The sequence below is a fragment of the Lepidochelys kempii genome, chromosome 6, assembly GCF_965140285.1.
Source record: "Lepidochelys kempii isolate rLepKem1 chromosome 6, rLepKem1.hap1, whole genome shotgun sequence".
In the NCBI taxonomy this organism is placed as follows: domain Eukaryota; kingdom Metazoa; phylum Chordata; order Testudines; family Cheloniidae; genus Lepidochelys; species Lepidochelys kempii.
In genome coordinates, this window is record NC_136385.1 from 20,851,405 (window position 1) to 20,877,630 (window position 26,226).

General features: G+C 44.1%; 1 protein-coding gene across 5 annotated transcripts in view; it reads left to right on the top strand.

The window, feature by feature from the left end:
• Window positions 1–888: 888 nt before the first annotated feature.
• LOC140912529 (SITS-binding protein) overlaps window positions 889–26,226 on the top strand; it is a 73,375-nt gene continuing 48,037 nt past the window's right edge. The window contains exons 1-7 of one of the 5 annotated variants that reach the window (XM_073347042.2): window positions 889–1,174; window positions 1,661–1,829; window positions 2,552–2,996; window positions 14,092–14,263; window positions 21,909–22,116; window positions 22,637–22,787; window positions 24,455–24,727. In XM_073347042.2, the coding sequence (XP_073203143.1) occupies window positions 1,783–1,829; window positions 2,552–2,996; window positions 14,092–14,263; window positions 21,909–22,116; window positions 22,637–22,787; window positions 24,455–24,727 (1,296 nt within the window). In that variant the 5' untranslated portion in view covers window positions 889–1,174; window positions 1,661–1,782. The remainder of the gene's footprint in view (window positions 1,175–1,660; window positions 1,830–2,551; window positions 2,997–14,091; window positions 14,264–21,908; window positions 22,117–22,636; window positions 22,788–24,454; window positions 24,728–26,226) is intronic. The other 4 variants (XM_073347040.2, XM_073347036.2, XM_073347039.2 and 1 more) reach the window with 4 other exon arrangements.

Below are 26,226 nucleotides of genomic sequence, written 5' to 3' on the forward strand. Positions count from 1 at the left end.
GAGTATGAGGCTTTGGCTTCACGGCAGATAAAAGGTGTGTGTTTGCACTGAGATCACTAATTTGATGTCAAATCCTAGAGGAGACAAGGCACAGGGAGTCTAATGTAGCTAACCAAAGTCATCCATAGGTGGAAGGTACAAGGTTGACCTTGACTAGCTACAACGAGGTAAAAAATATAATCCCTTGTCTCTGCCAGGATTTTAGACTGTGTTGGAATATCTCAGTGTAAACACACTCTTTGCAGTGAAGATGGAGCCTGAGTTTGGAGAGATGCATTACGCATAAAGTAGCGAAGTCCTCGAAGCCGTATTTGATTTTATTTAGTCATCTCTGGCACATTTCCAGCACTCCTCTATCCACCTCTCAAAGTGTAAAGCACTCCATTAGAAAACCTAAAAAGAAAATTTCACGACAATATGCTGATTCATCAGACTTCCAGAGGCCTTTTTTCAAATAGACTCCCACAGAACAGATTAAAGACATTCTCTCCAACTGCATCCTATAGTGAGAGACTTCATATAATTCACCCTTCCATCTCCGGCCTCTCCCCTTTGGAGCCCCCCAGCCCCACTATGGCCCTGATCCAGGAAAGCACTTAAAGTTAAGCATACCAGTAATCTAGCTGAAGTCAGTGGGACCAGTCACATGCTTAAAATTAAGTTCCCACTTAAATGCTTTGCTGGATCTGAGCCTAAATGCCTAGGAGAAAAGAGGCTTAGCAGCCTGCCTGGAAGTGAATGAATCCAGTCTTTGCTGGACCAAGCAGGGAAGTAAATTCAAGAGATCCTGTCAAAGAAAATGCCCTCCTATCCACTTGCATTTGTTTGTTATCAATTGCCCTCAGACATGCCGGTCTCCACAGTGGCAGCATGGTGTGGGAGACAGGTGGTCCCTTAGGTAACTGGGTCCCAAACCATGTGGGATTTATAGGATAAAGCCAGCACTTGGAACTCTTCCTGGAAATGTACTGGGAATCAAAACCAGCTCGTTAGCGGTCACATGACATCCGGGCGTCGGTGACAACTGCTTACGTGAAAAGGTAACGTTTGGGAAACAAGCCAATTAATTTTTACCTGCCTTAGGGAGACGAAATGAATCATGCTCTCTGTGGAAACTAGCGCGAGCGGAGAATCGGGCCTTTGAGTGCTGCAAGTGGAGCTGGGGGGGCCACAGGTACCTGACTAAACCCAGCCAGTCTGTGTTTGTGTTTATGCCTCTTTTTAAGTCAGGGAGACGGCATCTTGTCTTTTCATGGCAATGCCACCATGCAGAAATTGAAATGTCCTGCGAAGAACAGATACCCGTAACACCACGCTCATATATAGCATCTTAGTTCAAAGGCTGTGCAAAATAAATATAAATAACATTGTAGGCCCAGGCATGCCCCTGGTGAATAGGAAGTGTGACAGAGTGAGTGCGGCGAAAAGATTCAGCTTTATTTCCCGGACCCAGTCATCTGAGCCGGGCCAGACTTCCGAAGATTAATAGCCCTGCGTGACATGGGTCAGCGTGCGTTAATGCCACTGTTACAGGGAAGTGACTTTCACAGAGACTTCACCTAAACCTGAGCAGATGTGCTCGTATTAGTGTTTCTCTTTGAGAGAAGGAAAAAAGCCAAGCAATGCTTTTCCTTTGAAACAAATGTTATTTCACATGCAGGAAACCCAACTGAGTGCCGAGCACTTGTAAAGAGAACGGAGCTGATCCTCCGCTGGTGTAAATGAGCATATCTCCATGGGCATCAAGGGTACTACACTGATCTACACCACATGAGGTTTTGAATGAAATTATGCTTTACAGACAGCTTCCAGTTTTTACTACGCAACAGGTAGATTAATCTAACGCTTCTATTTGGGGGAGGGAGGGCTAAAGAACTTGTTAAACTTTACCTGAGTGACTTGCACTTTTGGGGAATCCCATTCACACCCTTCTCTTTATAATCAGCAAATATCCACTGTGATCTTCTCTGCACCACATGTCCCCTTAACGCTGCATTGCAAGCTTGAACCCAAAGCTGCGTGGAGACTTGAACGCTGCATTTTCCCTATACAGCTGCTGCTGCCCGCTCCCCCCTCCCTTACTCCCAATCTAATGGTTATATACAGGATCCAAGCTTTTCAATGCATGTTTGTCTCTATAGGGCCACAGACAGTGTTCCTGATTAGGCACAGTCTGGCATGCCAGAGAAACGTCACAGCTCAAGCACCTGGGACAAATCTGGCAGGGGGGATGGATCTGACACCACACGTTTACAGCTATATTTTGCAGGCACTCTCCCTTTATGCAGCTAGTGCACTGCTGGCTAGAATAACTTCCCCTTTAGCAACATGTGCTGAGTGGTGAAGAAAGCTTTAAGAAGTGGGTTTACTTGTTTTTATTTCTGGGAGGGGGAAGTTGTGAAGTTATTTTTGGAGAGGAGGGGGAAATAACCAAAGTTAAAGAGAGCTTCCCAGCAGGTTCCGAAAGAGAGAGCTCCGTGTCCTGAAGCAGAAGGTTTCCTTGCAAGATTGCTTTAATAATTTTGTGTAAAATGCCCCATGCTCGTCCCAGGAACCAGAGTCCGATCCCAGAGGTGACGTGGGACTCTGGGCTCAAGGAGATGAATGAGACCTGGAAGGGAGCTATTGCCTGCCTTGGGGTGGCTGTCTTCTTCGTGATGACCATCGGAATTATCTACTGGCAAGTGGTGGACCAGCCAAACAAGAACTGGATCTTGAGAGGGAGCACCAGTGGTCTCATCTGGGAGCGAAAGTCCCAATCCCTTGTCCTGCAGACCCTGAGCGAGGAGAAGACCCTGGTGGAAATCAATGTGGGCAACTTCCCAGACATGGAGCAGCCCTTTGTGAAGAACTTGTGCTGGCTGAACAAGACGGAGTTCTGCTATACCTGGGATGCGACGGCGGATCTGGAGATCTCCCTCGAACCTGGTCCCTCTGCTGGCACAGAGTGCTACAGGATAAACTGGACTCCTCTGCACTGCAAGGTTACACTAAAGGTAATGGGGATTTGGTTTAGTTATAAAAGAAATGTGTTGTTTTATTAATGCATCCTGGTGCTTTTTGGGCCAGATCCTCAGCTGGTATAAATCAGCACAGTGACTCCAGTGAAGTCAATGGAGCCACACCAATTTACATCAGTGGAGGATCTGGCCTTATATATTTATTATAATTAAAAATAAATAAAATAAAATAAAAAAAATAACATTAAGCTTGTCTTGCTGGCAGGGCCGGAAGAGAGAGGGAGATCTTGTGTGTGTTTACTTTTTGTGGAAGGCATCTGGACCACATAATGATGGGATGATCATACAAAACCCTAGACAGATGGGTACTCCAAAGTACTCCGGGTGCTACTGTCACCATTAAAAATACATTAATAATACTCAACCAGTCAACTGTAGCTACCTCCTCATAGTGCTGTGGTGTTAACTAGAGGGCAGGAAAGCCACATTTAGATAGAGACTGAATACATATATACACCAACACATACAAAATAACAATGGTGTTTAAAATCAAAAAGCTAGAAAAGGTTATTCCTAAACACAGTTGCAATAGATTTATTCCAATGGCCCCTGGTGGGAAAACGGCAGCACCCTCCTTCCTCTGTAACTAAAAAGAACTTCTGTAAAATAAATACCTACCACATATTTGCACTGGCACTGAAATCCTGTGACTGTACCAGGTTTCAGAAGTTGCTTCTCTGTCTATTCTAAAAGTTGGGGAACTTCCTCTTGTGTTCCCTCAGTTTGTGTGATGTTCTTGCGACTTACAGAGGGCTTAAGAGTATTTTGTTATACAATATTTAGGAAACGGAAGAATGAATCAACTCGTCTGGATCTGAGCACAGCACTTTCCTTTCTCCTGATACATCAGGTGTCAGCACTGAGAACATTAATAAAATCTGATTTCTTTGCTGATCTATACATTATCTAGATAGCGACATCTCTGCTAGCTGTACAGTAAATCCACATTTAAAACACACTTTGCTTTGGAGTAATTTTTGAACGTAATCGGGGAGTGTAGCATACGTGTGTGATTTGTTTTAGTTTGTTCAGATCTATACTGCCAAGGTGATGAGTAGGACAGAGTTGATCATTTTCCAAGTAAAAATCAAAAACTGTTGGAAAATATGATGTGGGGAAAGTCAGAAACGGTTAGTGGGCCAGAGTCTCAGCTGGTAGAAGTCAGCTACTGAAGTCAATTGAGCTATGCTGATTTACATCAGTGGAGGATCTTTATTTTAATACTCTGGGCCAAATTCCTCCACCTCAGCGAAACATTCAATTTGAGGACAGGAGTGGATTTGCCCTGTTTTTCAGTAGAATTTGTCCCTCACTAGCACCCAGATAAAAAATATTTTACAATGTAGTTAAACCATTACAGAGTTCAGAGATTCAGAAATTTTTCTTGACATTTAGGATCAGTCTCAAAGGGACCCCATAGGAACCTGAGCCACGAATACACATTTCATATTATCAGGAGACAGAGAATAATTATTCTCTTGTAGATTTCAATCAATCAGAATAAGGCAGGACTCCGACACACATAGGTGTTTCAAAAAAGGTAGGAAACAGGAGTCTGATCCTTCACCATGCTGAGAGCCCGCAACTCCTGCTGACTTCAGGGGAAGGTGAAATTCCTCAGACATTTATAGGTTCAAATCCAGGCCAGTGGAGAGTAGGGGGTGAATGTGGTTGTAAAAGGTGAAAGGGATTAAGCTGGGAGAGATGAGCAGTGTCTCTAACTTGCAGCAACAGAGCTGGTCAGAGAGGAGAAAATGAAATGGAAATAAAAGGTCTTTTCGGAAACAATCCAGCAAATTAGCTGGCCATGTATGTCCCTTTATCAGAACATAGGATAAATTATAAATGTTGTTGCTGGCTGGCTGGCTTTTACAGTTGTACTGAGAATCTGCCCCAGATTGTCTCCATGTCCTTAGAAGTTTACACCAGAAAACAAAAATAAACCCCCTAACAGTTAAAGCCATTTACTGATGCACCGTGTGACACCAATAAATCCTCTCTCTGTGCTGAGCCATAGAAACAGTCCTGTGAGACATGGTTCTGTGTCTTGTTTTGACTGCATTCCATAGTTATACATATAGGGCCAGATCTTCAGCTAGCGTCAGTTAGCATGACTCCATTGACTTATTCAGTTTGCACCAGCTAAGGATCAGGCTCAAATATGTTAAAGTAATCTATGGCTGGCTTTGAGTCACAGTTGTTTGGCTGGTAGGCCTGTTTTTCATGGACTCAGCTGTTCATTTGCAATGCTGAATACAAACTGAAATAGCCCACTTGAAATAGCTGAATTTCCCTCCCCAGTACCCCAATTCTGCACGAATCACTACACAGAGTTTGGAGCTGGTCATTCTTTTCAGTAGTTGAAGGTGTAAGTGAGACTAGCTGCTAATGCTTAAATAACCAGAAATCTCCTTTCCCCCTTGAAATACATCTGGGCTTTCACAGAGGCACTCAAGAGGCCTTGTTCTAATTGCCAGAGAATTTGAAGTCATGTGGGAGGTTAAGTCTCGCTGATCCTGCTGCTTGGCAAAAAGGGAAGGTTTAGAAAGAGCAGAGGCAACAAGAGCATTTGAACTGAAATAATATAATTGATTGTATTTAGGTGGTTTAGGAAACCAGGAGGCAAGGGGGGAAAAGCCACGTAACTCTTGATACTTTCCAGGTTTGTCTTTGTTTTGTATTATGGAGTGGCAGTAGCTTGTTGACTCTTCTGAAAAATATTCTTAGCGGTTTTTTGGTTCATCATGTCACCAAAACACCTTGACCTGGAATCTCCAAATTTGTTTTGCTTGCCTTGCTGAGGAGAGGCACCGTTGCTAGCACTGGGGGACCTTGGTACAATGTTGGGGAGGAAAATATAGTGGGGGAAATACATATACATATATTATGGCAGCATCAATAGGGACTCGATAATTAAGGATGCATTGAGATTTGCACTTGGAGTAGGATGTAAAGTGTAGAAAGACTCGTGTTTTACATTTTAGTGACTGACTTGGTTTTCAAGTTCAATACAGTAACTTCAGAAAACTGAATTTTCATAATATTTGTTAAAATATTTAGCAGCTGTTGCAAAGGAAACATTTTAAAACTATCCCTTCTTGGATTTCCTCCTAGCAGCCTGACCAGTCTCTTATATTGCCTTCCTGAAGCTGAAGAACCAGTCACCACAAACTCAAAACACACACACACTATGTTAAAAGAACATTATTTAGGTTGCAATGTTAAGTACCATTAGGAAAACCATGTGTGATGGCTCATGCAACCTTAATTACTGGCTCAGTGGGCATCCATTCTCTACGCAGAATAATGCAGGATCCTATAGATATAATTAGGGTGAGCAGATGTCCTGATTTTATAGGGAGAGTCCAAATTTTTGGGTCTTTTTCTCATATAGGCTCCTATTACCGCCCACCCCCGTCCCGATTTTTCACACTTGCTGTCTGGTCACCCTAGATATAATAGTATGATTGTGTAAAGACCATACCATAATGCATACCTGAATTATGGTTAAAAGAAAAGGAGGACTTGTGGCACCTTAGAGACTAACAAATTTATTTGAGCACAAGCTTTCGTGAGCTACAGCTCACTTCATCGGATTATGGTTGTAATCCTAAATCTGGCACTTCGTAACTTTCAAGTGCTTGACTCTTCAACATAAATAACATTATTTTGAAAGGTACAAGGTAGGTGTGGTAATGTCTTTTATTGGACCAACTTCTATTGGTGAAAGTCTCTCACCAACAGAAGTTGGTCCAATAAAAGACATTACCTCACCCACCTTGTCTCTCTCATATCCTTGGACCACCATGGCTACAACAACACTGCATGCATTCTTTTAAAGCAGCATTTTGTGTGTAATTGAGCAATTTTGGGGCGGGGGGGGGGAGGTTAAGATAAAAACAGATTCTGTTGCATGCAACTGTAACAACTCCCCAAATCATGGATCATCAACAGGATCTGTATCCCAAGACTTCAGCATTGTGGCACAGACTGCTGCTCCGTGAGCTACAGGACCAACATGAGTGAGTGGTAGGAGAAGGCTGTTTTCCAGGTGTGGGAAGGTGGGAGGGGATTGGATTGCTGAGTCCAGGTGCTGGGTCTGGGAAGAAGCCCATTCCAGCTTGGCTCTTGCTCTCTCCAACCCCCAGAGTGGGGGGAGCTCCTGCCTCACATCTTGCCGGAATGTGGGGTTGATGTCTGGTGCCATTTGCAGGATTTGGGAATGGGGGTGTTGCCATGTCTGTCTGTCTGTCTGTCTGTCTCTCTCTCTCTCTCTCTGCCTAGTAGTTAAGGGAGCCAAGCTTCTGCTCCATGCGGTACCCTGGGGTATAAGTGTGTATGTGTAAACGGGCCACTGGGGCCCTGTGCTGGTTCCAGGGACTTGTAGGTGAGTACAGCCTGGATGGGCACTCTTCTCTCCACACTCTGCTCTGGCTATTCTGGAAGCTGCCTACCGTGTGATCAGCCATTTGGGCCGGCTGCCAAAAGTTCCCTGAGGGACGCAAGTGAGAAAAGGGAAATGGTGATTTAAAATCTACAATTACATATATCTCAGCCAACCCTGAATGGAATTTCTTAGGAGAAAGAAAAGGCATTTCTGTAGCCCATGGGGATTCCCCTGGCTGAATATCAAAGGCCTACTACAAAGAATGAAGGTCTGAGAGCTTCTCACAAAAAAGGTCACAACTATCTTTTATAATAGGAAGCGGTAGGCAACCTAGACTCACCACCAGCTCCCCCCATAATATATATTCTTATAACGTAGCAAGGATGGGCCTGAGATGTTACAAGAATATATATGTTGCTGGTATGGTTTCAGCTGTTGTATGGACAGGGCTTAAATGTACCGTGTAGCACGTGAGATTCTGTACATAGTGTATAGACCCTACTTTACACTGCCGTGGGCTGTAGAGGCTCCTACGCAGTTGCTACAGGAATTTTTTGGACGGCACGTATGTACCACATAGACTTGCTCAAAGCATTACCTGCGCCCTGCAGAAACTCAGTGCAGTTGGGCTTTGTGAGTGTGAAGCATGAAAGGGTTAAGGATGCAAACACACCCCCTAGCTGGGGCCAGAGCATTGAGCCGCAGAGTAATAATCCCTTCAGCCCACTCCCTGTGGCTGCAACCTCTCGGTGCCACTTGCACAGGGCGTTAGGACAATTGAATTTATAGTAACTGAGGATCCGGTGGCCTTTTCTCTAACCTATCCCCACCCCATGCATGACTGCCTCACCAATTACCCCTCCCGCCACATGACACAGGAGGTGCAGAAGCTCCTTTGCATGATAATTCTGCTGAAGCAGCACATCTCCTAGCCAGGAGTCCTCTTCAGCGAGCATTGCCCACTTCTTTGATGATACTGCCCAGCTGCAGAAACCCCAGTGGCTGGGAGGATACAGCTGCAGCCTGCTTATGGGGGATGTTCTGACACCCATTCCCCTGGGATTTAGTTAGCAGAAGCCAGTGTAATCCAGGACTAGAACTAGCTCCTTTGTCTTCCTGTCGAGAGGCCAAGCAGCATGGGGAAGATGGTGCTTTGATCTGTTCTTGATTATGAAATAAAACAGTCAGCTGTGTATTTAATATGAAACATACCGAGTTGTGCTTACCCTCTGCTAATGTCATAAAGCAAGCCTGGCCTGCCATGTTGTAGCATTTTGGATGCTAGAGAAAACAGGAGAGACTTTCAAGTTCTGAGGAGGAAAGTCCTTTCCAAGTCAGGGATTACAATGAGAGCAGTAAGTAGCCAACGTTAGGATTATCCTCAGAGTTATTTATTGTATGATGTCTGCCTGGAAACCTTATGGCAAGATCAGTAAGCCTATGTTATCGTGCTGAGCATGCTTACATAATTACTGGATTGATGGAGAGCCAAATTCTCTGCTGTCATAAATTGATCTAGCTCCGCTGAATCTGGTCCAGCCCTTAGGGGAAAGAAACTTCTATGAGTAACCCAGTGTTTGGCAAATATGGGGTTCACTCCTGCTCCCATTGAAATCAATGAGTTGCTCCCATTGACTTCTACAGAAGCAGGAGTAAATCCACAGCTAGCTGAGTGGAGACTTGAGGAACATATTCCAGGTGAGGAGGGCTAAATTGGAAGGTTCAGCTCATGGTCACATAGACTGTTATAGCATTAACCACTGGGATATCTTAAAATATGGAGATGGAAAATAGTGCTTGCTACTATAAACAGCTGTGGGTCAAATTCTGCCTACACTTGCACCAGTGTAAATCTAGACTAGCTCAGTAGATGTCACTGGAGTTCCTCTAGACTTAAGCTGATGTAACTGCGGGCAGAATTTGTCCTGTTGTCTTCACAGCCCCTTGGAATTTGGTTCTCCAGAATGAAAGGTGCCATATATTAAATGTACAGCAAAGCATCCTTGGTTACTTTCATAATTTTGAAAGGACTTAAATATTTGAGCACAGGTCCTGCGTCCGCAAATATCACTAGCATCTAGGAATAAATGTCTGTCCAGATCTGTGAGGGGAAGATTCTGAAATGTGAGGCCATCTGGTCTCAAGGCCAACAATGAGTTTCTCATATGTCTGAAAGGGAAAAAAGGCAACTAGCAGGTTTGCAGGCATGCTATTGTACGATAGTGATGTTTAATAGAGGGAGGATTCTTCAGATTGTTTCTCTTGCCCAAAGGAAAGAGCTCAGCTGGGATATTAGCACTTCTCATCTCTCCACAAACCCATTTTCTTTATTGAAAGGTTTTATTTTAATGCTTCACTCCTCACATACTGAGTGTGTCTGCATTGCAGTCACAGAGTATGATAGCAACTGGTGTAGACATACCCGAGGGAGCTTCAATCTAGCTAGCTCCGGCACCAGAGCAGTGAAACGGCTGCAGCTTAGGTTTCAGCGTAGACTAACCGACCAAGCAATTAACTAGTGTTTTGGGCAGGCTTGTGCGTTTAAGTACATTGCTGAACCAGGGCTATGTACAGTAACATACCAACACATCCTATTATAATGAGAGGGGATGGGGGAGAGACGGTGATGATATATGACGGCGTGTTGTGCTCTAAAGGAACGTAAGAACACTAGATCAGACCAGCAATCTGTCTAGTCCAGTAAGCTCTTTCTGAGAGTGGTTAGCACCAGCTGCTTCAGAGGAAGGTGCAAGAAACTGCAGGAGGTAGTTATGGGATAACCTGCCCCTCCGGGAATGGACATTCTAACACCCCGCCCCACTGTACACCATTCCCAGAAGTTGGTTTATGCTCTGAAGCAAATGGGTCTGTATCTTATCTGAAACTATTGTTAGTTTTTGCGTTATTCACTATTGTAACCCTGGATAGTCTTGTTGTGAGCATACATGTATAATCTTGCTAAGCTCTTGGCCTCAGGGATAATTTTGTTGCAGTGAGTTCCACATGTTGCGTGTTGTATAAATAATGTTTCCTTTTAACTGTTTGGAATTTGTCACTTTTCACTTTCATTGCCTGTCCACTCGAAGGGTGCTATTCGCAGGAGTGTGGGATGGCTATGTTGTTTAGATATACTAGACATCTTTGACACAAACTGTTTCAGAAGTATTTTCTAGGTGCTTTGTTTTAAATGGAGGCACTATTTTCCATATCCTACCACCTAAGAGTATTCATTTTCTTGTGACTCTCTTGCAGTGGACTAGTGCCTATTTCAAAACTCAAGAAACAGTGGTAGGTATTTGAGAAGTTATTCACAGGCAGATCACAAAGGTCAAGACAGCCCTCTGGATAAAGTACATCTGTGCCATTTTATACCTCAGTGTGTGTTTCATTTAATTATTGTTTTATAAAGAACATTACTGGAGGGGTAGAAAAAGCTAGAGAGGGGGAATAAAACCTAACCAACGCTGAATGGCGGGTTTCCGGCTTTAATGAACAGCTCACCAAGAGCCTCCCTCAGTGGTTTTACTGTTCTTCGTGTTCCCCTTCCTCCTTTGGCCAGGCCCAGGGGATGGTATAAAATGGGTAAAAGCTGGTAAAAGCTTTTCTTTTCCCCATTTGGTCCCTTCCTTGTCCATGTTCTTTATGTCTATCCACATGGCCTGTGTTAAATGAATTGAAAACAGGTTACCTGATGGATATGAAAGCATTCTTAATTCCCCATTAACAGCTCTGAGGGGAGGATTTCTAATGGGGGGTCCCCTATGGATTGGTTCTCGGCCCTTTTGGGGTCAGTTATCTGGAAGAAAATATAAAATTATCGCCGCAAAATTTTGTGGAGGACGCAGACTGGTGGAGAGGCAAACAGCAACCTGTCACTGATGCAGAATGATCTGGATTGCTTGATAAACTGGGCACAATCCAATATGTGTTAATACAGCTAAAGGCAAGGTCACGCACCTTGGAGCAAAATATGTAGGCCATGCTTACAGGACAAGGGACTGCATTCTGGAAAGCAATGACTTTTGAAAAGGAGATGGTGGGGTGGGGGAGAGGAAATTGTATATAACCAACTGAGCATGAACTCCCAGGGTGATGCTGGGATACACAATATGTATAAAGGGGTGAGTATTGAATAGGAGTAGGGAGGTGGTGTTATCACTGTATGGCATTGGTGAGACCACCCTTGGCATATGGTGTTCGGTTCCAACATCTACACTTTAAAGAGCATATTGAAAAGATGGAGAGAGTTTAGAGAAAAGCTATAAGAATGGTTTGTGGTCTATAAAACATTCCTTATGATGAGAGAGACTTAAGATAAATAGATTGAGTGTATCAAAGAGAAGGTTAACAGGTGACTTGATCTGCACAGGGAAAAGATATCTGGTACTACAGAGCTCTTTAATCTAGTAGACAAATGCAGAACAGCTGGAAATTGATTTCAGCAAAGTTCAAACTGGAAATAAGATGCACATTTTTAACAATTAACCATTCGAACAGATTACCAAGGAATGTGGTAAATTCTCCATCATTTGGCCTCTTTAAATCAAGACCGGATGTCATTCTAAAAGATACATTCTAGTTCAACCACAAGTTATTGGGCTCAGGGAAGGAACCACTGGGTGAAATTCTATGGCCTGTGTGATGCACGTTATTATCATAATAGTCCTGTGATTCAGGGTGGTCTCTCACACTATTCCCCATTATGGTTTCAAGTCCGTAGGTTGGCAGTAGCATCTAGTGGCTCAAGTCTGTGGATTTCTTGTAGGGGAAGAAATCTCCATCCCTCTCCACCAAACTCCGACCCAGGGCCCTGGGCCTGGCAGTTCAGATGTGCAGCAAAGGCAAGAGTATCACCAAGACTGCTCCTTGGGTCACTTCCTACTACAGCCCCTGTCTCTTTAAAGGCCCAGTGGTTGCCTGGCTATTGACTTGCAATGTATACTCAACTGAAAGGGGTCTGGAGGTTCTTCCCTCTCACTCAGAGACAGGCGCTCTGCTGTCTCTCCACTGGCAGCCTGCATCTCCCAGTTGAGGTCTGTTCCAGATGGCATTGGACTCCTTCTGTATCCCTGAAGGAGCTACCAGAGCAGCTCTGCTCCCTTGCACTGACCTCCCTGACTGAGCTGTGCCCTGCCTTTTTAAACTCCACCTCTATTGTGAGCACTCCCAGCAAATATGTCGGGGCAGAGCCTCCCGGGCTCAGGTCTGCTCTTTAACCCTCTGTCCCCAGTGTGGGGTTTTTACAATCCAGCACATGTCCCTTCTAGCCTTAAAAATCTAGTACTCTTATTTCCACCATCTCTATATCAGGTTTATGCTTTGATGCACTGCTATTGAGTGTTGTTCTTATATTTAAAAATAAAAAAAATCTAGACTTGTAGGTTACTGTTTTCCTGAAAGGACTGCTTTTTTCTTTATTTTTTAAATAAGGATTACTAGTTTGGGCCAGAACATTAGCAGCTAAAGTTAAAGTTGCAGTTCTGCTCTTCTCTGCATGCTCTCTCTCGTATATAGACCACAGCTGGTCAAAACCTTCTGTCAGCTTTTAGATGGAAAATTGTGTTTTGATTAAATGGGAATTCCAACACAAAAAACCCCTAATTTCATCAAAAAATTGAAATTTTGTAAAAATAAATTTAGAAACTCACTTTTCAGTTGCTAAAAACCTGATCAACCTCCAGATTTTGGGTTTTTTTTGTATTAAAACAATATTTTGTCAGTGGGGTTTTTTTTGGGGGGGGGGATATTTCCTGGTCAGCTTTAATATAGATAATAAAATACACATTGAACAATATTTATAGTACTTTTGCTGTATCTACAGAAGTGCAAACCATCAAAAATCAATAGGGTAAGGGAGCTGGACCAAAATTTCCCTCTCGAGTCCACATGGTAGTAGATATCTGCTTTGATATTCCACCTTCCCTGCATGTGTGGAACTCCCCAGATGACAAGATCCATTGAGAGGATTTAAAAGGAAAGTATCGCCTTTAGTTTTTGATTGATAAGAAGTAGACACTTTTTAAGGCATGTAATGTACATAGTACCTGAGATGATAGAATAACAGTGTTGCCAACTCTTGTAATTTTACTGAGTCTTGCAATACTTGGCGTTAATAAATCCTCAGCTCCTGGACTCAAGTGATTATGCAGAATTTCAGCTTTCATTTAAGAAAAAAATTCTAGCCTTATGGTTGTGCGGAAACATTTGAGTCACATTTTCAAGTTAAGTTAAAAGCTCAGATACCAAAAGACAAAGAAAAAGTACCTACAATTGATATATCTTTTTAAAATTTCATGGATTAAGGACTGTCTCATGATTATTGAATATTTGGGGCTGGCAACACTGGTAGTATTGTGCACTTGCAGAGCAGTCTGCCTCAAAGCACTAGGAAAACATTCACTTCTTAATCCTCACAGCATCCAGTGTGGGAAATGTCATTATCCTGGAGGCTACCAGTGGGGAAGCTTGAGACACGGAGGTTCTGACTTTCCAAAGGCCCCCCAGTGAGTCACTGGCACAGAGTTCCTTGCTCAATCCACTTAAACCTGTTCCCTTTCTAAGCACATACTGTAAAGAGCCCTCTCTCACTTCTTTATTACCCTATGTATGTATTATCCTATATATCAGTCCCTGGCACAAAGTTTTCTATCTTCATTTCTAACAGAGCTCTGTGTTTGGTTGTAGGATTGTTTTTCAATGACTAATGTCTCCTGGTACGGAGGAGCAAGCATCAGAGCCCAGCGCTGGCCTTTGAACAATGTGAATACAAAGTCCCAGCCATTTGTTATCAGCAACCTCACCAAAAATCCCACTGGCTATGGATCTGTCTTAGAAAAATACTTTTTGGGATCAACAGGTAAGAAGAGTTTTCTTGCTGTGATTTCTCATTGCTGCTGACATTAATTAGCAAACCCACAGCTTTGGATGTTGGGAATCCTAATTTAGGATATACTTTTACTGATTGAAGGAGTGTTGTCTTGGACCATTGGCATTCTCCTAATGCGGAACTTGAACCAAAGATCTTGTGACCCAAAGGTGGAAGTGCCATCAACATGTGCCCCTCCATTGATCCACTGGTGTCTATGAGCATTAACAAATTAGCCAAATTGCATGCCTTATCTTTTCTCTTCACACTGTTAATTTGAAGCATTCACTGCTGCAAGAGGTCCCTGTGACTGGATTTTGAAAAGAACTGGATAATTTTATGACACTGATATCTCTATTAGTTATGTACATTCAGAGAATAAAGGATAATCAGATCTCATGCCTCAGGGTAAAAGATGATCTGCAAGATCCCAGTTCCAAAATACCACACTGCACACCTGGTTACGTGTTTACCCCTTCCTCTGAAGCATCAGGTACTGGCAATGCCAAAAGCCAGATATTGGACTACATGGGCCAGTGATCTGCCCTGGCAGAGAAATCTTCTATTTATTCTTTGCAATGCATGCTGACCTGACAATATCATTCACTGAGGGCAACCCAGAGATACAGTACTGGAAAAGCCCTTGGCAGCTAGCACTATGTATCGTTGCCGGGCACATGGCATGTGTGTTTAGGTCTTTAGTGGCATCAGTTACTGAAAGTCTCAGATAACTATTTCAGCTGCTACTTTGGCTGCAGAATCCATTGTGGAAATTCTTCTCCTTCCATTCATGCCGAGTGCTAGCAGAACAGATTAAATGGTGCCTCAGGAGGATGTGCATGGAAACTGAGTCATGAGCACAATTCCTTAAACATGCCCCCTGCAGGGCTGAGTCTCCATTGCCCCACACCTTGGGTAGACAGTTACATCTGTGTAGAGCCGGTGTAGAGGTGCTGCCATTCTGATGACAGGGTACATCTACACTGCAGCTGAAGGTGTAATTTCCAGCTCAAGTAGATATACATGCACTAGTTCTGATTAAGCCAGCACACTAAAAATAGCAGTGTGACTGGGGAGGGAAAGGTGGTGCAATGGGCGACCTGCCTGAGTTGGTACCTTTGCACAGGTACCAACTCCTCCATGTCTGTCTCTGCCAGCTGACAAGCTACATGCAGTTGGAAGTGTCATCTGAGGACTAGACCTGGAATGCCTGGCGCAGCTGCAGTTACATGCAGCCCTTCTGGCTGGCTTGCAACCATTCTTGGTCCCCCAGCCAATCAGATCCTTCTGCTCTTACTCCTCTGCCTGCCTATTCCTTCCCTCATTATTCCAGCATCCAAGCATGGCCCATGACACTTCCTTTCTCTCCCTGAGGCTGTGATACTAGTCATCTAGCCCTCCTTTATTAACCTCCCCGGCTTCCACAAACTCCTCCGACAGTCCCCAAGTCTCAAATCTATTGCATTTTTTAAAATTCAGGAATGAAGAGACTTATAAAGTCAAAGGGCTGTATTGTGTCTTTAGGCACAATCATGAGCAAGAGCCTCCTGTGTATGCTACATCTACCTTGTGACTTGGGTCACAATTCCCTTCCTGCTCCTAGAAGGTAGGTAGCCACACAGTGCTGGCTAACAGTATCAGCAAACTACTTCTGCCCAATTCTATATGCTGGCTCAGCTACACTGGCCGTCAAGCTGGAGAGAAAGTAGAGCCAAGGCTCCACCCACTCCCCACCCAACTGCTTCAGGAAGGAAGGAAGTAGACAAATAGCAGTGTCTACTCCTATGCACCTGTGACCGGGGTCCTAAGTGAGGAGCCAGCTGCGGTACCTTAGAGACTAACCAATACTCCTTTTCTTTTTGCGAATACAGACTAACATGGCTGTTACTCTGAAACCTGTCAACGCAAAGAAGGGTATTAATAAAATATAAATACGTGTAACTATTCCTTACGCAGTCAGTAACACTGATGATGATCTACACTAACAGTCTATCAACATAGCTGTAATGGCAGGAGCTTTTTAAAGTAACTATTCATACAAAATACATTGCCACTTTTAACATTCTTCCCAACTACTCACAGCAAAGAATCATACATGCTGAACTTCATACCTCAGACTGCTCATCTAGTCCCATGAGGCCCCACCCCTGACAGGCCTCTTCCCACCCCTTCCCCGCCCCCATTCCAACCCCTTCCCCAAAGTCCCTGCCCCAACTCTTCCCCTTCTCTGCCCCTATTCCAACCCCTTCCCCAAATCCCGGCCCCGGCCCCGCCTCTTCTCTACTTCCTCCCCTGAGTGCACGGTGTCCCTGCTCCTCCCCCCTCCCGCATGGAAAGTCCTAAGCACTGCCAAACAGCTGTTTGGCAGCAGAAAGTGCTGGGAAGTAGGAGGAGGAGCGGGAACGTGGCACGCTCAGACAGGGAGAAGGAGGGGAGCTTGGCTGCCGGTGGAGTCGGTGCCTATGGTGGGCCGCAGGAAACAACTCCGCAGGCTGCATGTGGCCCGCAGGCCACGTGTTTGAGACCCCTGCCTTAAAGTGATCCAGCCTCAGTCCCCCATCCAGGTACCAACATCAAATATGATGAAAGTTTCTGTAAATCTTATTTTATTATATAAAAGAACAGGTTCTACCAATCCTAAAGGACTGGACACATTACCTCCCAGGTTAATGAATGTTTCAGATCTTACCCTAATACACGCTACAGCCAATTCTTATTAACTAAACTAAAATATATTAAAAAACAAAAATAGAGGGAGTATGGTTAAAAGATCAATATACATACAGACATGAGTTCAATTCGTTGAGGTTCAGATTCACAGAGATGGTGAGCTTTGTAGATGCAAAGAGTTCCTTCAGACTTCAGTTCATAGGTTATAGTCCAATGTCCAAACCTCATATTTAGGGCATTCCAGCATAACTGGGACCTCAGTCTTGTGACTCAAACTTCCCCTGATGAAGTCTAAGCAGATCTGAGATGACAGAATCAGGACCCAAGGATCTTTTATACAATTTCATGTCTTTTGACAAGTTGGAATTCCTCAGGGAACAAAAGGTAATTATGATGACTTTGAAGGGGGTCCATAGAATTTCAGGGTTGGAAGGGACCTCAGGAGGTCATTTAGTCCAACCCCCCTGCTCAAAGCAGGACCAATTTTTATCCCAGGACCAATTTTTATCCCAGATCTCTAAATGGGCCCCTCAAGGATTGAACTCACAACCATGGGTTTAGGCAGGCCAATGCTCAAGCCACTGAGCTATCCCTCCCTCCATCACTGGTACTTAGCTATAGGAATTAACATAAGGCTATTTGCTTGTTCCTCTGCCATTCACAGCACATTTTAAAGAGAGATGAATACTGAGGTATCCCATGTTTATAATTCATTTACAAGATAGGATGTTCTTTTCACAAACGTTATCTCCCCACATCTTCCCTGGGTTAATTATTTTGCAGGATGTTTAACCCTTTCTAGCCATGCATCATAGCACCCAATCCCAAGGCCTAGGTAGCCAGCCTAGCAGTGTATGGGGTAGTTCCTGTTACCTCCTGGCTCTTGCTCATCTGTGCAGACACATAGTCAAAGTCAGAATCTAATATAATGTATGACTCTGCTGCCAGTTCTGTTTTATCTGAGTCTCATGGTATCTGGTACTTTTCTTGAAGCCCCAACTCCTGGAATCAGGTGATTATATGAGAATCTCAGCTTTCATTTAAAAAAAACGTGTCTAGCCCTCGTGTTTGCAGATAAAACTTGAAACATAACTAGAGGGCAACCTAAATGCTCCGAAATGAAAAGACAGAACCCCCCCCCCACACACACACACACACACAATTTGTTTGTAAGGTCATAATTTTTAAGCCAATCGCGTGATTTTAGGAAGCCTGGACTTCTGATTTTTTGGAACCTTCTGGGTTAGCAGTATTGCAAATAGAAGGGCGTGAAATGTATATCATGATTTGAGACCCGTGAGAGTTTGCGTGATGGTTTTTACACATGCACTGCCTTCTGCTTGTTTAACAGAAGTACCCTCAGAATGCTAAATGAGGCAACGAAGGGCTTTCCTTTTGGCAGCATTATGGCAGGATGTCCATACCAGTCAGACAGCATGTGTATTTGCACAAACATTTATGGAGCTGATTAGAAGTCAAAATCTCATGCAGAAACTAGAGGCCTGATCCGGGACCACTGAACTCAATGTTCCTTTTGCCATTGGCTTCAACAGAAGCAGGATCAAGACCTAGATGTAGAAAACCCAATCAGAGCTTGTGTATTGAGAGCTTTGAGTTACAGGCTTCAAAGACTGAGAGGGTCATGTTGGATTTGTAAACTAAACTTTCATGCATGAAATATAAAATCTGTCATGGGAAATGGATTTACGGGTCCCAGCAGCTGAGCAGTGGAATGTTTTAGTGAAATCCAATATGTAACAATGACTTTTTTGGTTTGTGTCTTTGTGGCTTAGGCTGAATAGAATGAGGACAAAAGAAATTGCTTGCCTAGGAATTTTATAGATAATTCACTGCTCAGACAAGAGTTCAAAAGCCTGATATACAACTTTATATAATATAAATGTATCTTCTCCTCCCCCAACAAGGAAAGCTCTGCTCCAATGCAGATTCTTTTTGGGGATGGTGGTTCAGTCAGATTCTGAGTTTTACTGTAGTTATTCTAGCTAGGTTGGAAAGGAAGTGTGGTCTGACAGTTAAGGTACCAAGACTCAGGAGATCTGGGGTCAGATCCTGGCCCTACCACAGGTTCCTTGTCTGATCTTAGGCATGTCACTTAACCTCCCTGTGCATCACTGCCCCAGCTGTAAAATGAGAGACAGTAGTGCTTCCTTCCCCCCCCCCCCACATTTGGTCTCTTCCCTGGAAAGAAGAAACAGATAATGTGTTATTCTGGACATATACACCTAGCACAATGAGGCTCTGATCTCAGTTGGAGGCCTTTGAATTCTGCTGTTCTTCAAATTCTTTACATTTCTTTCACCTTTTACTAATGGCCCTGCTGTGTCATCCAGATTTTTGTTCACCCTCCAGCCCTGTCAAGAAATCAAATAATTTAGGGTGAAAATTTAGTGTGTTTTTTTCCTTGTGGGTTTTTGTTTTTTGTTTTTTTTGAAACAGGGAGCTTGCTAAAGCCAATATGAACAGAAATGTTTTTGAGAAATTTAAAAAATGGTTAATGAAAACTTTTAATGTTGAGCCCCCACCCCCATGAATACAAGGGCGGTATCAGAACGCTGAAGGTGGAAGTTTAGCTTCACTTGAGGAGAGGCAACATGGGCCAATGGAGAAAGCATCAAACTGGGTCTCAGGAGACATGGTTTCTATTCCCAGTTGTGAGAACCAAAGCATTAATTTAGGGAGGAATACCTGGGCTCCAAGGTAGATCAGCTCATGCCCTCCAAAGGCTCTCTATGATTTGGGCCCAGATTACTTACTTAGGGGGAAAATGGCTCTATGTTATTAAAAATAATAAATAATCAAAAAGGTCATATCAATAAGGCTAAACTATGACAGTTTCTATCAAACTCAGCGTTAATCAACTCCATTATCAAATTAAGGTCAACTGAACTAATTAGCAGCAATACTGGCATGAAATCAGTTTAGTCAAATCAGATTAACACAGCAAATAATCAGTTCTTAATCCTAAAGCAGAAGTTCAAGGAGATAACTGTTTGCTTAATTACAAACCAGTCAGAACTTTTACTCTCTGGAATGACACCAATCTTTAGCTGGGTGGATATTTTAGTATAGAAACCAGATTTGTTTACATCTGTGCCGCTGTCTCAAAAGTCAATTAAAGCTTTCCTCCTTGCATACACTGTTAGGTACAGAGGATAACCCAGAGCCGGCGCTAGGCATAAACAGACTGAGCAATTGCTTAGGGCCCCGAGCAGCTCAAGGAGGCTCCTATTTGCTTTATATTATGTGTTGTGTGGCGAGCCCCCCAAAATATTTCTGTTTAGGGTCCTGTAGGAGGGTGGCTACCTTGCTCCTAAAATAGAAGGGGTTAAAAGCAGCCCTGGAGAGGGCTGTGGCTGGGGAAGGCTGATTGGGGAAGCAGCCGCAGTGGGGCCATGCCCCAATCAGGCGTCAGCTGGCCTGTGTAAAAAGGCTGTGAGCCAAGGGCCCAAGGAGTCTCTCTCTAGGCTGGGAGAGAGTAGGGCCAGCCTGGGTACTGAGAGTAGTGCCATGCTGGGGAAGATGCAGGCTGAGTGGGGGCACTCCAGGCTGGCAACTCCCCAGGCTGTGGGGCCTGGCCGAAGGCCCATAGAGGTACTGGGAGGCAGAGGAAGGCAACAGGTCCAAACCCCCTTGCCTATGATGAGTGGCCTTTATACTGCAGTCTGCCCGAAGGAGTGGGGGCTTGGTGATGACTGGTAGTAGCCCAGACTGAGGCAAGGTGGGGATAGTGGGTTGGGGGTTCCCTGGGAAGGGGAGAGGCAGAGTGTGCGGGTACTGCCAGGGGGCAGAACCCCAGAGAAAGGGGCACCGGGGTCTGTGAGGGACACAAGGGCCAGAGCTGGGTGGATCACCGGCCTGCAGAGGGCACTCCAGGCTGGAAAAGTGTTAATTCCCAACAGCCAGTAGGAGGCGCCGCAGGGGTGAGTCCGCTTCTTTACAGGTCTCCACTGGGCTAACACCACCTCTGAGCTAATCTGTTTCCTCTTTCCCCTCAAATATAAACTTTACCAAGATACTTTAATAAAAGAAAGTTTTACCAACTTTTTCACTGAACAATGACAGTTTTGTTTCTATGAAGACTTTCTGAGAACAAGTAACAAACACATTGTATTATTTTAAGGCAAAGTTTAGGGAATATTCTCTAGTTCCTCCCTTTGTGTCCTTAACAGGATCTACTATACCTATAAGCATCCAACCACGCATGCACACCCTAAAATAGTAAAAAGTAGAGATGTCTCCCAAAAAGGAAAAATAAAATATTTAAAGTGAAAAACAGGTTTGAACTCATCAGCTCTCTGACTTGCGTGGTGTAGGGACCTGTAACTGCAGTTGTGGACCAGACAGTGATTGCTGGCACTCGGCACTTCACTAAGGGGTGTCTTTGGATACAGGAAAAACTAATCAAGGTTAGGAAGATGATGTTATGACTCCCGTTCTTCTGGAAGTGATTAATTTCAGGGTCTGGATGGGCAGGTCAGTCTTCTTGTTCTCATTCTATTCAGCCTAAGCCACAAAGTCTTCTTGAGATGGCTGGTGACCCAAAAGGCACGCAACCCTCTGCATGACCTTGGTCTCAGCTGACTATACTGCTTTATTCCACCACCCAGCTGCTTCGGAGTGGTGAGCAAATCTGGGGTGCAGTACACCCTGGCTATAGATGGCATGGTCCAGTCCCACCACAGTGACCACATTCCAGCCTGTGGATAGTTCAGAGAGTTCCCCTTTAGCCCGCGATTTCTTTCAGATGTCCTTTTGTACAACCACAGACAGAAAGAGGAGGAAATATGAGGCAAGTCTGGGGGATTCCTGAATATTTTTAGAAGCAAACTAAGGGTTCATGCAGGGAGAAGAGAGGCATTTGCGTGGCAGGAGGGAGGAGGAAAGGGGGGGCGTCTGAAATGGGGATGTTCCCTGACTTTAATGCTGCCTCTTGTTGTCTCTAAAGGGGTGACAGTGACAGTTGCACCAGATGTCCCCATCTCCCTCTCAGTGGAGAGCAACAGGCACTTCTGTCTGGAGAGCCCTTCCAGCATATCCATGTTCCCCCTACAGTACATGGTGTGCATCAGTCAAAACATCACCTCTGCCCACCAGGAAGTGGGGAGTCAGCTCTCAGAGCAGGAGAGGAGGCTGCCAAACACTGACATATTAGGGTAAGAGAAAAATCTTCCCATTCCAGAAGGCACCAAACAACTATCCAGTGGCAGCAAAACCTTGGCCCCTATTAAACTGGGATGGATTTCCACCAGCAATCCAGAGTGAAAAGCTCCGTACCCAGTGCCCTGAGCCATGCAGTCTCCCAGTGAATGTAAAATAAGAAATTTAATGAAAACATTTTCATTTCTTCTGGTGTTCAGTAGTAGCTCCATTAATTGATTGGTTCAAAAGCAAGGATCCAAAAGTCTAGTTCACTGGGGAAGAACATTCCCATTCCTTCTGCAATCAATATCTAAAGTAATGCTCCAAGTGGATCTAGATCATATACTGTTTGGTGGGAAGAGGGCTGTATTCTCCAACCATTTCCTCCTTTTACTCTCTCCCACACCCCCCGTAGATGCACTGTCTTCAGAGACCTTGTGTCATGTATCTTCTGCCCAGCTGTGGGAGGCTAGACATAATAAATATCTGGTAAGATCAAGCAAGCCTTTTTTTTTTTTAATTATTCTGATGCAGGTTGCCAATCTGGAGGCATTACAAAGCAGCAGATTCTGCTGCCAAAATGGAGCGAGGATTAAGGTCTTTCTTCAACAGATTGAAAAGACATCATCTCGGGGAGGGGCTAATTGCTCTCAATGAACATTCCACAATGTTGCTTTCCAATGCGGTATGTGCATTTATGCTGGGTGAGGGCAAACTGAGGGACTGCTTAGGAAAGCCCAGAAAAAGGGGTGATGGGGTTCTGCTACTCTAGAGCAGGGAATGGGCCATTTTTTGATGTACAAACCCGATGCCCCCAGAGATCTACTTTAGGAGATATGGCAGAGAGGGCTTCCTCTTCGAAGAGGTCCCACCCCCAAAGGTAAGAAGTGGTGACCAGTGCATGGTTTGGTCGGTGGGAGAACGTAATGGAATATTTGAACCTTTGAAAAGGTTGTGTGCAGGGGAATGGGAGAGTATCGGAGATGGTTTGGATGTTATCTGAGGCTGTCCCCCTCCATCTCTATGGCAAACAGTAGGGCTGGATAAAAGTTTTCAAATAATTTTTCTCATTGGAAAATCGACTTTGTTCAAAAACAAAAAACCTCATGGTTTTTCTAAATTTTCTCTGGGAAAAAAAATGAAAACTAAAAACTTTCAGCTTTTGGCTTCTTTTTTTCTCCTTTCCCTGCCACCCCCTTTTTCAGTGTCCTTTTCCAAATGGAAAAATGAGAGAGAAGATGGGGGTGAATGGGATAAAATTTTTGCAAAAAAAAAAAATAATTTTTTTGAACAAACAAAAAAATTATCCTTTCTGAAACCTGAAAAATGAAATTTTTTGAAGTTTTCAAAAATTCTCAAAAATGACCATTTTTGGACTAGCTCTAGTAATTTGCATGTAACATAATTATAAGCGCATCATTAAAGAGGGGGTATGTACTTTTCTAAATCTAATCTTAAGAATAATACAAGTTGTTTTGCACGTAGGGTACGTCTACACTGCAGTCAGAGGTGTGATCTGCATTCGTGAGAGTATCCCTGAGCTAGCTTTCATTTAGCTCACATGCCTAAAAATAGCAGTGACAATGCGGCAGTGCAGGCTAGGAACACACGTACTTACCCCTCTGCCACATCTTCACTTAGCTGTGCTAAGCTAGTATAAAGGCCGGTATATATGTGGGGATGTCTATCCAAACTATAATCACACCTTCGATTGCAGTGTAGGCTTACCTTTAGTGTGCTCCTGAATTGTTTGCGGGTTGTGGTTATTTTCTTTAAGGGATGATGAAGGCTATTTAATTTGAGAGGAAGGATGTTCTTGTGGTTCAGGTACTGAATTGGGACTCGGGAGAGTTGGGTTCAGTTCTCAGCTCTGCCATAGACTCCCTGTGTGACCGTGGGCCAGATTTTCAAGAGTTCAGCTCCCATTTTAGGTACCTGAATCAAGTGGCTGGATTGTCAAAACCGCTCAGCTCCCAGGAGTTCTCAATGAGTTAAGTGGTTTAAATGAAAGCTGAGCTCTTTTGAAAATCTGCCCCGTAATCTGTCTTTACTTCAGTTCCAAAACTGTAAAATCAGTCCCTTAGTCTTTCTATCTTGTCTATATTGATTGTAAACTCTTCAGAGCAGAGCTTCTCTCTCATTCAGTGTATGTGCAGCCCTCAGCACAATGGGACCCCCAATCTCAGTTGGAGTATCTACATGATACTGTGATACTGCTACTCATGAAGACTGTACTGTTAACTAATCTGACTTGCCAAGCCTTGCATTCTCTGGCCATCAGTTTCAAGTTACCTTGATGACCTGTGTTCAAAGTATTGACTAATAGTGCACTCTGCTCTTCCTTCCCTCCAGGACCATATGCACTTGCCCATGGCTAGCAGGAAGATGCATGCTCTGAGACACACCAGGGACCCCTCATTAATTAAATCTCTGAAGTTTTCTATAACTCTGTCCCCGTACACAAGCATTAACTCCCAGCTGTTTCTGATGTCTCTGCAAGAGGGCAAAGAAAATTACTGGCTGAGCCTCCAATCAAAATTCGACAGCCACCCGGTACAAGCCTATATTGCTTTTCTGATCCAATCACTTAAATCTAGAGAGTCTGAACTCAGAAGAAGCCAACAGGTATAAGAAACACTTGGCTGGTTAAACACTCTTTCCGCAGTAACAGATAATCAGTGCGGCACACTATACTAGACGGTGTTTAAATATTAGTGATCCAGTCTCAGACATGTAACATTTAATATAAATGAAGCCATATCTTGGATTTTTTAATAGAATGTGTCACTGAAAAAAATATTACCCACTTTAGTTGTCTGTTAACCAAAATAACTCCTGACTGACACAGATTTGTGTGCTATATTGAAAAGCTAAATCTCTTTTGCTAGAGGCTCAGTTTCATACCAGTACTCTTGTGGCACTGGGGTATGTTACTACAGAGAGTAAATTATGAAATGTTTTAAAATGTGCATTGTAACTGGATTTAAAACCAGGCACAGTTAGGTCAATGTGGGGCCAATTATTAGATAGTCTTATCTATATCTTTTCCTACATTTCCTGTGAAAAGCCCATAAAACTATTTCCCCCTTTCAGTTCTAAATTAGAAGAGAGTCCATAAGCCCAGTCTTCATAAGCAATCTTACAATAAATGGGCAGTACTCATAACTCAGTACCCAGCTGCAAGCCTAGCATGATAAAACCAGGGTATTTGTAGCCAAAGCCAACCTCTCTTGGGCCATTAGGGGTAAAAGCTTGAGTCTCTTCCACTTTAGCTCATGGACTAAGGCCTGAAGCTGGCAGCTGTAGCAATCACTGGCCTCTGACGAGGACCAGCCAGTAGAAGGGGGCAAAGACCCACACTCTCCTACAGTAGATTACAAATGCAACGCAGTATTCCTGGCAAATCTTACAATAATGAACCATTACATGGTGGAGCAATGCAGATCATTTTTTGGTAACCAAGTAGATTTCAAGCTTCCAGAAGGATATCTTAAATCAAAATAAAATAAATAGTTAAGTATGAATGTGGCGGGTTTTGTACCTCATCCACCCCTTTGATCTAGGGGGAGGCGAGGAGTAACCCCGCCTTTCTGCAGCTACGTCTGTTCTACTACCCCTTCGGCAGTCTGTGTGGTGTGTCTCAATGGCCAGAGTCCCTCTAAACTCTCTCCCCCTAGTGGGATAGTGCAGCCTGGCAGCCATAATCCATATAGTACACTCCTAGAGCAGTATGGCCCAATGGCCAGAGTCCCTCTAAATCCTCTGAGGCAAGCAAGTGGTCAGGGAATTAAGTCGTCTCAAAAAGGGGGGGGGGCAGCGACCCCCGGTAGGGGAGCCCCGGCCCACCCACCTTCACCACTCCAACCCAGGACCCTGTCGGGGTGGAATGATCCGCCACAGGGTCAGCGGGGAATCCGACTGAAACACGCTGACCTCATAGTGGTGGGAGGTACCACTCCCTTACCTTCCCTGGGCCTCTTCCTACCAGTCCTCCAGTCACCGTAGTCCCTGTAGTGTCAGGGTCTCCAGGGCTCTCAGCACCAGACACTTCCTGGGGTTTTGATAGCTGCAAGCCTCTGGTCCAGGTTTCTGGCTCTTCAGCTCTCCCCGGTAAGGGCTATAAT